At 43.1% G+C, this 13,000-nt stretch overlaps 2 protein-coding genes across 4 annotated transcripts in view; one reads left to right on the forward strand and one right to left on the reverse strand.

Moving 5' to 3' along the window:
- The window catches only part of LOC118123583 (eukaryotic translation initiation factor 3 subunit D), a 34,130-nt gene extending 33,737 nt beyond the window's left edge, over positions 1-393 (forward strand). The window contains exon 16 of the mRNA XM_035181072.2: positions 280-393. The gene's annotated coding sequence lies outside the window, so the exon portion shown is untranslated. The remainder of the gene's footprint in view (positions 1-279) is intronic.
- sult3st1 (sulfotransferase family 3, cytosolic sulfotransferase 1) lies at positions 392-12,647 on the reverse strand. 3 transcript variants are annotated; one of them, XM_047343906.1, is made up of 7 exons: positions 12,528-12,647; positions 9,375-9,533; positions 9,044-9,249; positions 8,628-8,754; positions 1,532-1,626; positions 733-889; positions 392-649 (listed from the first exon to the last, which is right to left on the reverse strand). In XM_047343906.1, exons 2-7 carry the CDS (start codon positions 9,514-9,516, stop codon positions 540-542), a joined length of 837 nt encoding a protein of 278 aa, XP_047199862.1. In that variant the 5' UTR covers positions 9,517-9,533; positions 12,528-12,647; the 3' UTR covers positions 392-539. The 3 variants fall into 3 exon arrangements, with proteins under 3 accessions (XP_047199862.1, XP_047199863.1, XP_035036964.2); XM_047343907.1 differs by lacking the exon at positions 12,528-12,647 and adding an exon at positions 12,050-12,500 and having other exon boundaries at positions 392-644; XM_035181073.2 differs by lacking the exon at positions 12,528-12,647 and adding an exon at positions 12,050-12,497.
- Between the last annotated feature and the right edge of the window lie 353 nt (positions 12,648-13,000).

Raw genomic sequence — 13,000 nt, forward strand, 5'->3', positions numbered from 1 at the left:
TGCGTGATGTTTCCAAGGGCAATGAGTACTTGTGTTAATGTACATGTATAATAGTGATTACAATATTGAACAAAATAATTGTGATAATGCCTTTTGCCGTAATCGCGCAGCCCTAGTCTCAGGCACCTTTCACACTGGTATTTTGTTTACGATTTGACTGAAAAGTCAGAAGGGCTGGACCAAACCAAGTAGGTGTGAAAATGCCCCTGGAACAGTTGCCACATAAATTCTGTTGTGATTACTGATAAACTGTTTGTTTTTTTCTTCCTCTCTTTCTAGATGAAGAGAACAGAAGTGTGAAGTCGGCTCCGGTGACCAAAGCAGCCTGCACCATTCATTTAAAACACAACTTAAATCCTTTTGACATTCAATAAAGAACAGATTGGCAAAATGCTTTTTTTTATTTTTTATTGTTTATTTGCAGACCCTGACTCAGAAAGTGGGATATCTTTCTGGAACATTATTTAGTTTACTCATTATTTTTAAGCTTTTCTGTGAGTAAGAACATAAACATCTTGAAGTGGCTCAGGCTCCTCTGCTTATTCCCAGATGAACTTCAAAGATAGATCCCCCAGTTTCTCCTGAAGCAGTCGATCAATTCTGTCACTCTGAGCAACAGTGAAGAAGTTCTTCCAGTCACCAATCTGCCCTGATACAAAAATAAAAAACAAAGCTACACCTACATTTCTGTTAACATGCTTCTGCACACACGCTGCAGTTATGTGATGTTACCTTTACGCATGAAGCCGCTTCGGAAAAACTCATAGTTGGCTTTTGAGTCATTCTTCATTGTCTCAAATGTAGATTTCTTTACAACTTGCTTGATGGCTGCTTCACTAAGGTTGTGCCCCAAAAAACTGGCGATCTTCTTTACTGCTGCCTTTAGGTCCTAAAATAGTGCAACAAAGAAGAGAACTTTAACTCTGACAATCAATTTAGGAACATGTAGTTTATCTCCGGGTACTCCGGCTTCCTCCCACAGTCCAAAGACATGCATACTTGAAGAGTTGTCCATAGGTTTGAATATGAGCATGAATGGCTGTCTATATGCCAGCTCTGCGATATGCTGACGACCTGTCCAGGCCCAATGTCAGCTGGGATTTGCTCCAGCCCGCCCCTTCCTGTGACCCTCAAAGGAAATGTGGTATAGATAATGCAGGCTCAGATCTAGCAACAGTGCCCCCTGCAGCCAAATGTTGTGATTAAGTCTGTTGGGTTCTGTGTCTAAGGGATTAAGTCGTTTTTGTGTAAAGAAAAAAGAATAAATGCATCTTTTAATTGAACTAGCTGCATAGTACACCAGAACACCAAACTTGCTGAGCCTGATTTCGGTATAGCTGAAGCTGCGACTAGATTAGAATTCTCACTGGAGATTTTACCTGCTCGCAAAAGTTACATAGAGCAACAACAGATGTACAGGGTGAGGAGTAGGAAAGAAAGGGGAAACATTCTCCCTATTCCAAATAAGTGACGCATCACATGTCATCATAGTGATGATTTAAAACTTAAACAGAGAGGAAAAACATCTCACCAAAACCATGTCCTCATAGTTCAGGAAGAGGATGTTGTACTGGTCTCTGTTTGAATGCCACTCCCTGATGTGGTCAAACCAGGATGATCCTAAAACTGTAAAATGTTATAATGGGAGTTAAACACATACTGTTATTTCAGTGGAAAACCCTTAGTATCAGAGAAAGGCCCTCAACTCATTCCCCATTTCCCATCCCTTGTCACTCTACGGACAAAAGGCAAACCCTGTGAGTATTGAGCCCTCAGAAAGGGAAGGCCATAGGCCCTGATCAATATTTTTTTTATCTCAAAAACTTTAAATCACTGTTTGCTTAAGTCACCGGCCACTTTCTAAACAAACACACTTTAAGGGTTTCAGGCAGTTACAAGCCAGGCGGTCCAGCCTTGTTTGTGATTCTCTGATTGTTGATCAAGCAACCAAATGCTGTTCGAGCAGGGGGTTCACTCTCTATCTCCAAGAACCTCAAGAAGACTCATCTCTCGGGAGATCATCTCTCTGAAATAACATGCCTCTCAGGTCTCCGACTGACTCAGTCAGTTCATCACCTCTTGGGACAGACCATGTGAATGCAGTAGGGTTATCACTTAGTCTCCCCATCTGGCAGGTGCAATTATAGACATCAAAGGATGGTCATTGACAATGACGTAATTTCCTCTTTAGTGTAGCTGTCACTTTCCATATAAGGAGAACACCAAAGGGCAACCACACAGCTTATTCATTCATGAAATGCCCCCTGGGAACAGGCATCATAATGCTGCTGTCTACTGATCGTGTCATCCCGAAATTGTCGAAGCCTCTCTGTCATTCTGTTGGAATGTAGTTATCTAAAATTGTCATTTGTGTTAAATGTGGGTTTTAGCCATATATTCATGTGGCCACCTGAAAACACCAGGTACGATCTACCTGAACATTGTTTGGCATTGCGGGAGACGGGTCGTACCACAGCTACTTGTTATTTTAATGCCTGTTTGGATTCTTGTATCAAATTCCATCATCAACAGGGATTCTTTTATACTTTAAGTTCCCGTGGGTTGATATTTGGCTGCTCCATATTAGCACACATGACGATAAAGGTAGGTTGAGGCATTCAGTGTTCACTCAATTTTAACACCAATTTAGGAAATGCTGTATTTTAATAACTTTTTCTTTATAGGATACATTGCTACTGTTTTGCCTATCGATTATTTTTGTGTATTTCCTGATTCAATCACCTGCAAATATCCAAACGCTAAAAAAAAGTAGGTTTGACATAGATAACTTCTTTCACTCCTCTTTCAAACCATCTATCTTCCCTGGCCAAAATGTGGACATTGTTGTCTTTAAATGAATGCCCCTTGTCCTTTAAATGTAGGTGGACTGCTGAGTCCTGACTTGAGGAGCTGGCTCTCCTGAAAAGGCAAAACAGTAGCAGACTCAACGCTGGAGTGAGGCCCTGTTGGAGCTGTGTAAACCCTTCATTTCTTTGTCTCACCCTGTCTGCGACCAGTGACTTTCTCTTCTAACCTTAGCAGACATGGAGGCAGAGCTGCAAGATCTGAGGGACATTATTAGTCAGCTGAAGACTGATAATGAGCGACTAAGACCGGAACAGACTATCTCTCCAGGCTCCGCATCTACTCATGCTGAGTGTGGTCCAGCTACTTAACCCCAACCTTCCACGTCAAGGGGAGCCCCTGCTGGTGAACAAGTCTTTTACCTTCCCAGAGAGCGTAAATGCACTGTTTTTAGAGCTATTTCTGGTTATTGACTGGGTTGAACAATTAGTGGTAAAGTGCAGGACGACATGGCTGAGTTAAAGGAGTTGTTGAAAAAGCAGCAGGAGCAAATCAATCAGCTGTCTCAGAATTTGTCGCAGTTGCCACAGCCCCCTAGACACCCAGCTGTGGCAGCACCCCTTTAGACACCCCGGGTCTAGTCCAAGTGGCCCTGTAGTGTGTAGACGCTGCCAGCAGCCAGGCTATTTTGAAAGAAACTGTAACCAGCAGCGTTTTCATCAAGGAGAGCCACATGTCCACTCAGGATCTGGGAAACTAATTCCTTCTGTTTTGCAGAGCCACAACTCAGAAGGGAATTTATCTCACTAAAGTGGGCCCGGTGAGACATGTGATTCCACTGTCTTTAAATTGGTGGGATCATGTCCAACTGTACCAATGGGGTTGGAGGTAAGGTCTCTGTGGTATGGTTGTAACCATAGATCCATTGTCATGCAGAGTTCCCTCGCACAGCCCTTTATTCTTGTCTTGTTGCGCTGCTAATGGGCTCAAAATCCTATATGCAGGTTACTTGGATACTGATGCAGAGGTGATGGGAAAGGTTGTCCCTGGCTGAGGAATATTGGCTGTCAAGAATCCCCTGGTGGGTCAGGGATATTTGGGATGAATGCCATTAAAGAGTGTTATAATTAACTCTTTAGGTAGCATGGTGCCGCCCTGTTTGAATTCCCCTTTGTCAACCAAGCTTCCTCCCCATGGTACAGTGTCTTCCAACATTATCCCCGGGCTCAGGGTGAGTCTGGTTTCCCCAAAATGGGTAGCGTACGGGTAAGGGGAGGGAGAGCAGTGTGCATTCCTGCAGGTACCATCAGGGTAATTGCCACCACGTGCCCCAAGGTTGTTTTTGTTCCCCTGAGTCAGGCCTCTTTGAGCCAGTAATTGCTAGATGCTCTCTCCTAGCAGGTGTGCTAGCATCCCCTGCTATGGTCACAGCCTACATTGCCCTGGTTAATGTGAGCGTTACTGATGTTGTTCTCCACCCTTGGACCCCTATAGGCACATTTAGTCCTGAAGAGACAGTGAGCTTGCCAAAAGGCATCACAGAGGTGACCGTGCCCCCGACGGGGCAGGTCACAGTGACAGTGTCCTCTCAGGTTAGTTTAGAAGCCCAGCTAACAGACTTAATCCAGGCTGTGGACTTGTCAGCACTCACACCCCCAGAGTAGAACAAGGTTAGGTCTTTACTCAGGGAATATGAGACTGTTTTTTCCACTTATGATGGCAATCTAGGGTGCACAGATTTAATTACTCATGAAATACTCTACTAGATGAGGTACCTGTCCGTCAGAGGTTTAGAAAAATACCACTCACAGAATATGAAGCAGTGAAAGCTCATATTTGACAGTTGCCTCTCCCATTGTCATTGTCAGAAAGAAAGATGGAAGTATCTGGCAGTTAAATAGTAAAATCCCTAGATGCACTGTCAGGGGCAAAATGGTTCCCTACTTCGGCATTTGGCAAGCAGGTACTATCAGCCTTTGCAACACACATTCCAGAGATTGATGGAGCAGATGTTTGTGGAGCAAAATGGTCAATCCCTGCTTCTGTATTTGGATGACGTTGTTCTTTCATCAACAGTGGATGAACACCTGGATCATCTTGAGGCTGTGCTAAGCAGGCTGCAACAGGAAGGCTTGAAAGTGAAACTTAACTTATACTTCTTCAAAGTACCAGAGCCCACCAAACATTTGATTAAAGCCTACTTTGAAGATCAGCAATTCTGCTTCACAACACCAGATTTTACCACCATATGGCAGCTTCTCGAAGTAGGCATCATGGTTGGCTGCACTATCTCCCCACTAGCATTCACCATGGCGATGGAGGTGATTATTAGAGCTTCAAAATGGTTTGTAGGTGGCGAGTGAGAACCCATTCCAGCATTGTCAGAGAAACCTATAAAGAGCCTTGGAAGATGCTATGATGCAAGCTTCAAAGACTGCGAGCAGGTCCAGCAACTGAAGCAGGATGTCAAAAGTGGCCTTAAGAAAATCGACCAGTCCGTGCTTCCTGGCAAACTAAAGCTCTGGTGCTTGCAGTTTGGCCTGTTTACACCGACTGATACTTTCAGCACTTGATGTTTCCATCACAAGAGTTGAGAGCATGGACAGAATGATCAACTCAAGGATGCCATGGCCTGTATAGCTGGAGTTGTGTTGCCAGTGGGACCGAATTGTCCAGATGAACGGCCTGTTATATCTTTGCATTCAGAGGACAGATGGGGGAGAGGACACACACAAATACTTCTGCCATGGTGTTTAAAAGAAGAGATTCTGCAACAGCTACTCCAGGGTAATGGCCACCAAGGATTAGAAAGGACAACGGAACTTGTACGACAAAGGTGCTACTGGACCCGCATGTACAAGGACATCATAGACTGGTGCCTGCTGCACACTTGCCAAGGTAACTTACACACATGTCGAGGTAGCCATGGGCCACCTTTTGGCTTCAACAGCCCCCCAACACCATCGATGTAACGTGTCAACATTACCAAATTCCTGTGGATGCACATCTCAGAGGACCTCTCTTGGAATGAACAACACCTCATCACTGGCCAAGAAAGCTCAGCAGCACCTGTACCTCTGTAAGCTGAAGAGAGCAAGAGCTTCATCACCAATCATATGCATCTTCTACCAAGGCACCATCGAGAGCATCCTGACCAGCTGCATCACTGTCTGATTAAGGAGCTGCACAGCCGCAAACTGCAGGAGCCTCCAGCGCATCGTGAACTTTGACTTTGAAAACCTAATCAAATATTGGCAATAGACTTCACCCTCCTTGAGCCCTTTCAAGATGTAAAGGAAAATGTTTTGATAATGGCGGATGTCTTTTCTAAGTTCACCCAGGCTGTCGCAACCAGGGATCAGCGGGCGTCAACAGTGGCAAATGCTCTTGTGACTGAGTGGTTTTCAAGTTTGGAATATCCACGCGCCTTCAATCTGACCAGGGTAGGAACTTTGAAAGTGCCCTTATTCAGCAGCTATACAACCTTTATGGCTTCCAGAAAATATGCACCACACCATACCACCTTGAGGGCAATGGTCCATGTGAGGATTTCAACCAGACTCTCCATGATTTACTCTGCACCTTACCTATCGAACAGAAGCAACAATAGTCCAGATACTTACCCTAAGTCACGTTATCATACAACACTACAAACCACCAATCCACCGGTGAGTCCCCCTCTTTTCTTATGTTCGAACAAGAGACACATCTGCCAGTTGATTTCCTCCTGTGAAGAGTCCCAGAGCCTGCGGAAGGACGAGTCGAGGACATGGTCCAGGAACACCAGCGGAGGCTTCAGACAGTCTATGATGGGGCCCGTGAGTGGTTAAAAAGGGCAGCAATTTGTCACAAGGGACACCAATATGCTGGAATTAAGGTCAGTCCTCTGCAAGAACAGCAGCAGATTTATCTGAGAGATCACAGTAAATGAGGCCGGTCTGTAGTCCCCACATAGTCCTGTAGTCCCCTGTTCCCAAGAAAACAAAAACCCTTTGCCTGAACGACTACCGCCCAGTAGCACTCACCTCCACCATCAAGAAGTGTTTTAAGCGGTTAGTCAAACCCTTCATCACCTCCTCCCTCCCTGACTCACTGGACCCTCTTCAGTTTGCCTACAGGCCAAATAGGTTGACTGCAGATGCCATCTCCCTCAGCCTTCACACTGCCCTCTCCCACCTGGACCAGAGGGACACATGTGAGAATGCTGTTCATTGACTACAGTTCAGCATTCAATACCATCTTGCCCCTGAAGCTCGACACCAAGCTCAGAGACCTTGGGCTCAACATCGCCCTCTGTGATTGGATTCTGAACTTCCTGACGGGCAGACCACAGGCGATGCGGATAGGCAGCACCACATCCTCCACCCTGACTCTAAACACCGGTGCCCCCCAGGGCTGCGTGCTCAGTCCTCTCCTGTACTCCCTGTTCACGCATGACTGCGTGGCCACCCACAGCTCCAACACCATCATTAAGTTTGCTGATGACACGACCGTCATAGGCCTGATCACTGGCAACGATGAGAAGGCCTACAGAGAGGAGGTCAGAGCCTTGACATCTTGGTGCCAGGACAACAACCTCTATCTCAACGTCGGCAAAACAAAGGAGCTGATCGTGGACTACAGGAAGAGACAAGGAGTAGAACACGCCCCCCTCTCCATCAACGGGACTACGGTGGAGAGAGTCAGCAGCTTCAGGTTCCTCGGGGTTCACATCAGCGATGAACTGACCTGGACCCACTACACAGACTCCATCAGGAAGACGGCCAGACAGCGGCTCTTCTTCCTCCGCAGGCTGCGGAGGCTCAACATGGATGCCAGGATTCTCTGCAATTTCTACAGATGCACCATAGAGAGTATCCTGACTGGCTGCATCACCGCCTGGTGTGGCAGCTGCACCGCCCTGAACCGTAAGGCTTTACAGAGGGCGGTGAAGTCTGCTCAACACATCACCAGGTCGGAGCTACCATCCATGGAGGACCTCTACACTCAGCGGTGTAGGAAGAAGGCCAACCGGATCATTAAAGACCCTTATCACCCCAGCCATAAACTGTTTTTCCTGCTGCCGTCTGGCCGACGGTACCGCAGTATCCGGGCCCGCACCACCAGGCTCAGACAGTTTCATCCCCCAGGCCATAAGACTTTTAAACTACTCCAAGCTGCAATAATTCCACTAACTCTGCACCTTAGCATATTTGCACTATTGTTTTTTCTTAAGGTGTATATATATATATTTTAGACATATATATATATTTTATTTATTGATATTCTATTTTAGATTTATTCTATTTTTTTTTGCTTGTAATATTCTGAGCATTGCTAGAAGAGAGCCTGTGACTCAAGCATTTCATTGCCAGCAACTGTAATCGTTGTGCATATGACAAACTCTTGAATCTTGATCTTGAATCAAAGATCCAGGAGTTGATGAGCCCAACCATCTGTTTTTACAATAAAACTTATATAATTGTACTGGAAGCCACATCTCTGACTCTAAATAACTTTACAATTATCTGTATGTCCTTGCATAAAACGTGATTGTGGGTAAACTCGGGTCACATTTATCTCTCATCTCTACTACTGCAATGTCTTTATGACGTGCCATTCCTCATGTACAGTCTAATCATTATGGATGGTCCCAAGTGGGTGTCTACTCTAAATCAAAAGGTACATCATTGCTGCTCCCTACCCTTTGCTCATCCATTGACTTGAATTCAATCAGACACTCTTATGCTTCTGGAGTGGCTGAGAAGTCAATCACAGAACTTAACTCTTCGGAGAGCACCTTGTCTCCCAACTTCAAGGTTTTGTACTTTACTGAAGCTTACCATTGCCTGCCAAAAACTCCTCAAGAAAGCCCGTGAAGCTTTCAGGAGTCCTTCCCTCACTGTGGGAGCTGAAAAAGTGATAAAAGGAGACAATGTTGTCCTTTGGATTCCTCATTATGTAGATCACCTGTCAACAAACAACAATAAGGATTTGATTTAATAAAGTATCACAAAGTCTCTCCTCCAGGCCAAACCCCATTCAAACAATTCACTATTTAATAACCCTTTTATGGAAGTCCATCCCTACCAGCAAACTATAATTAGTTAATGGAGCAACCAAAGGATGCCTGATTGCTTTTCTTCTGATTTCTAGATGAAGGATAACAGTTTTAACTTCACCAAGAAAGGTATATATGTAGTTAATATCTATATATCTTAATTTGCCTGTCAGGACCGAACTTCCACAACATACTGACCTTTGCTTTCTTGTCTGTAAGCCCGTGAGGCATAAGAACTGGGGTGAGGTGAGAGGTAAAGAACCGTGGAGAAGGTCTCAGACAGTGGTCTTCTCCATCACGCCTGTACTCCAGCCATGGCATCATCCCACAAGTGTTTGCATATTCATGCAGATCGCTGTCTAACTGACAGATGGAGGTGATGATCTGCTGAGTCCATATCGTTCCTGTGGGGGGAGGGGTCACTCTTGTCTATTAAGTTAAAAAACATCATACCTGTAATGGCTCATCACAGCCACAACAGAATAATGTGAAATTAAAGAAAATGATTGTCAAGAGTTGTTTCACTGACCAGACTTTGGATAAGTGACAAGGAATACGTCACTGTCTCGGATTTCACAGCTCTGGAGTGAATCAATGTACTCAGCAGTTGAAAAGCCTTGGAAAAAGTTGTAGTTTTTGTACCTGCACAAGGTATCGCTGATCTGTTCCATGTTACTGCTGAATCACACTGAAAAAAATTAATAAATCTGTGCATCAAGTAACAAGCAGAATCCAACCTAAAAGCTCTCTGCTGGATTTTGAACTTTGATTTGTGCAGGTTATTAAAGCTTTTTAGAGGCCTTTATCTGACCGATAAAATGAATAATAATATATATCAACTATATAAAATGCATCAGTAGCAATACAACAAGTCTGATATGTATGTATGTATGTATATATATATATATATATATACACAAGTTATCTACCTCAGATTTGTAATATGTTTATCAAGTGTTTGTCTTTCTCTGCTCATAAAGAAGAGTTGAGCCTCAGTCTGGTAAATTATGTTTTTACTGTATGCCTTTCATTTCAAGTAATTAAGCTTTATAGTAAAACTGTATAATTTATTCTAGTGATACATTGCATGAACTTGTGTGGTCATTGAGACATTTAACCTACAAAACTGACATTCACAGGCAAATTGTGAAAAGAGAAGGAAAGAAAAACAAAAAGTGACTTTACACCTTGCATTTGAAGCTGCAATTTAAATGTTTGATGTGAATTTCAAACAATCAAACAAAAAGTTAATGGTCCAGTGTATAAGATTTAGGTGAAAGGGATCTATTGACAGAAATTGTATATAAAATAATCCTAGTGATGTGTTCATGAGTGTGTTTCATCTAAATGTTGTTTTATTTACCCTAGAATGGGCCCTTTATATTGAAATACTTTATATTTACATCAGGGTAGTAGCCCAGACTGGACAAACTAAACACCCTTTGAGTTTTTATGAAAACTTAATGTTACCACAGGTTCTCTTTCATGTTTGGAAGGGGAGGATGAGGTGAGGGGTGTTCAGCTGCAACATGACACTTCACCACTTTATGTCACTAAATTCTACACACTGCAACTTTAAATGTATGCATTATCATGAATTTTATATCGTTTTGAACAGGAATGGATTACTCGGTATGACCACCAGATGGCAAGAGCACACTCATTTTGTCCAAGGTAAATGGACTTAGAAGCCGAGAGAGAGCGAGGCTGCAGATCAATAAACAAACTTTTTCCTTTTTTGCTGATCTGCAGACAGAGTTCACAGACCAGTTTGTGTATTAGGGTGCAATGCCCTAATTATCCACATTGTTAACTGTTGACCTGGTTTGATTGAAATGTTCTGCTGGACTATGCAGCCTTTAAAGAAAGTCCTTTTGAGTGTATTTTAGTATTTAGTGTCTGAATCCTTGTGTCTTTTCCATCTTCTTATCATACTCGGAGAAAGAGAGGAGAAAAAACAGAAATCAAGCTTCATTAACTGTGATGTGCATTTTGAACAACATGTGAAACAGATAATGACAGTTTATATAGGTTATTCTCACAGTATTGTCAGAGGAGCTCTAGTCTAAATCAGACACACGTCGCCTCTGTGTTTGTGTGATTCTTTGCTTTGAGCAGCTCATTTGAGCTCAATGGGACAAAAGCACAATTCGTTTCCGCTGCCACAGGTCAGGTCACGCATCTGTTTTCTAAGCTAATCCTTGAATGGATTTAATATCTTATTCATGCACTGCAAAGGTCAGGAAATCTGATTAACACACATAAAGGTGGCTGTCTGTGTAACTGATGTCGACTTCACTGCAATGACCCATGTTTTGCATGTTTTTTCATGTTGCATCATCACCTGGGAGCAGGAGTCATACCAAACAGCCCTGACGACAGATAAACGTAAACATTAAGTGTGCATAAGTCATGTTCATTATGTATTTTAAAGGGGATATAAATTACTCTGATTGTTTCTATCAACTAGACTGAATGGCTGCATATCCATGTTGAGTTGTGTGATGTGCACAAGTTATTACTGTTGCAGCAAATTTGATGTTATACAAATCTTTTATTTATTATGATTACTCATATACCTTCACTTTGTTAAAAAGCATGTTGGTAGCATAGCTGTTCCGATCTATTGCAATGAAATTTAATGTTGACATTGAATACACATGTCGACTAGTGCGAATTTTTGTCAAACTAGTAAGATGATAACGTCAACTAGTCGATGAAAATATCAACTAGTTTGATAAAAAGCCCAACATGTTGATCAAATGTCTTACTAGTTGTGCACAGTCATTCACTAATTCTGAGCAAAGCTCAACTAGTTAAAGAAAATGCATTGGTCAAAGTCCTTACATGTTCGGTACAGAGTCTAACTAGTGAGACAAAATGTCTTCCACTAGTAAGCTAGTGAGGGAAACCAGGAGAACGACTAGTAAACCAGCAACCCTCCCGAAACCACGGACATGCTCCCAAGCAAAGGCTTGGAAGCACAACACTACAGAAAATCAGCCCAACGAACCCAAAGGGGAACGTCGCTATAGCCTACAAGGGAAAACTCCGCACCACATTACAAAACTACGCACAGGGGAAATCGCGAGTGTCATCTGACCTATCTGATACCAGCATAATCAACTGGAAAATAAACTAGAAATATCTCCAAGAAAACCCAGGTAAGAAACAACTAATACAAAACCAAGCAGTTGCACTCACCCTACAAAGTCATTCCCAAATGTGTCCTTTTCTCCAGACAAACACTCCCTTACGCACAAGCAAACAATTTACCTGCACAGGTAAACAAAGCAACAGATTCAGTCTGAAGCACAAGAAAAAACCTACAACCTAAGCGAAATCTCCCCACTGTAGGACACGTTCAATATTCTTTTTTAATTTATAAATGACCCAAATGCTCCAGACAAATACCAAATTGCACGATTAGGTACCAAATACCAACAGGTATAAAACCACACATTAACAAATCTGATCTAACTTGCGGCACAAACAGGAAAAAGGACGGACGAGCCCCCAATTTGTCATGGTCCGGCTCACAGGTCATAACAAATACGGAGATGTGTGTACGTCAGTAACATCAGTCATGAAGATGTGAGTGTGTGAGCATAGTGAGGTGCAAGGTGTTGTGGAGCGAAAGTATTACAGAAGTCAAACCAAAGCAAAGCGTGCAAACTCTTACCGGGATGAGTCCAGAGAGAGTCCAGAGAGAGAGCGCAAAGCCAGGGCTTTTATCCTATGGGAGCACTCGGCCCAGGTGCTCTGAATAGGCTGGCTCTCACCACTGCCCTCCTCTGGTACCTTCAAGGATACACAGGAAAACACAGTAACTTTCCATCTAAACAGTTAGGCAGTTTTTAACTTACACAACAGTTTGTACACATTATTAAGCTGTAAAACAGACACAGCCACTATTTATATAGCAGCTATGCTCTATTTACAAACGACAAATGTCATCATGGTGACTAACTACAAACAGAGCTTAACTGCCTTCTGCTGCCTGGAGCAGTATACACTACTGTCTTATTGCCATTTCGTTTTTTAACTTTTGTTAATACGAATGCCTTGGATCACACAGGCAGCTCAAGCCTTGGACTTATTATTGGATGTAGGCAGTGTTTATACAAAAACACATAAATAATAATAATAATAATT

This window comes from Hippoglossus stenolepis, chromosome 16 (genome assembly GCF_022539355.2).
Source record: "Hippoglossus stenolepis isolate QCI-W04-F060 chromosome 16, HSTE1.2, whole genome shotgun sequence".
NCBI classification, from domain to species: domain Eukaryota; kingdom Metazoa; phylum Chordata; class Actinopteri; order Pleuronectiformes; family Pleuronectidae; genus Hippoglossus; species Hippoglossus stenolepis.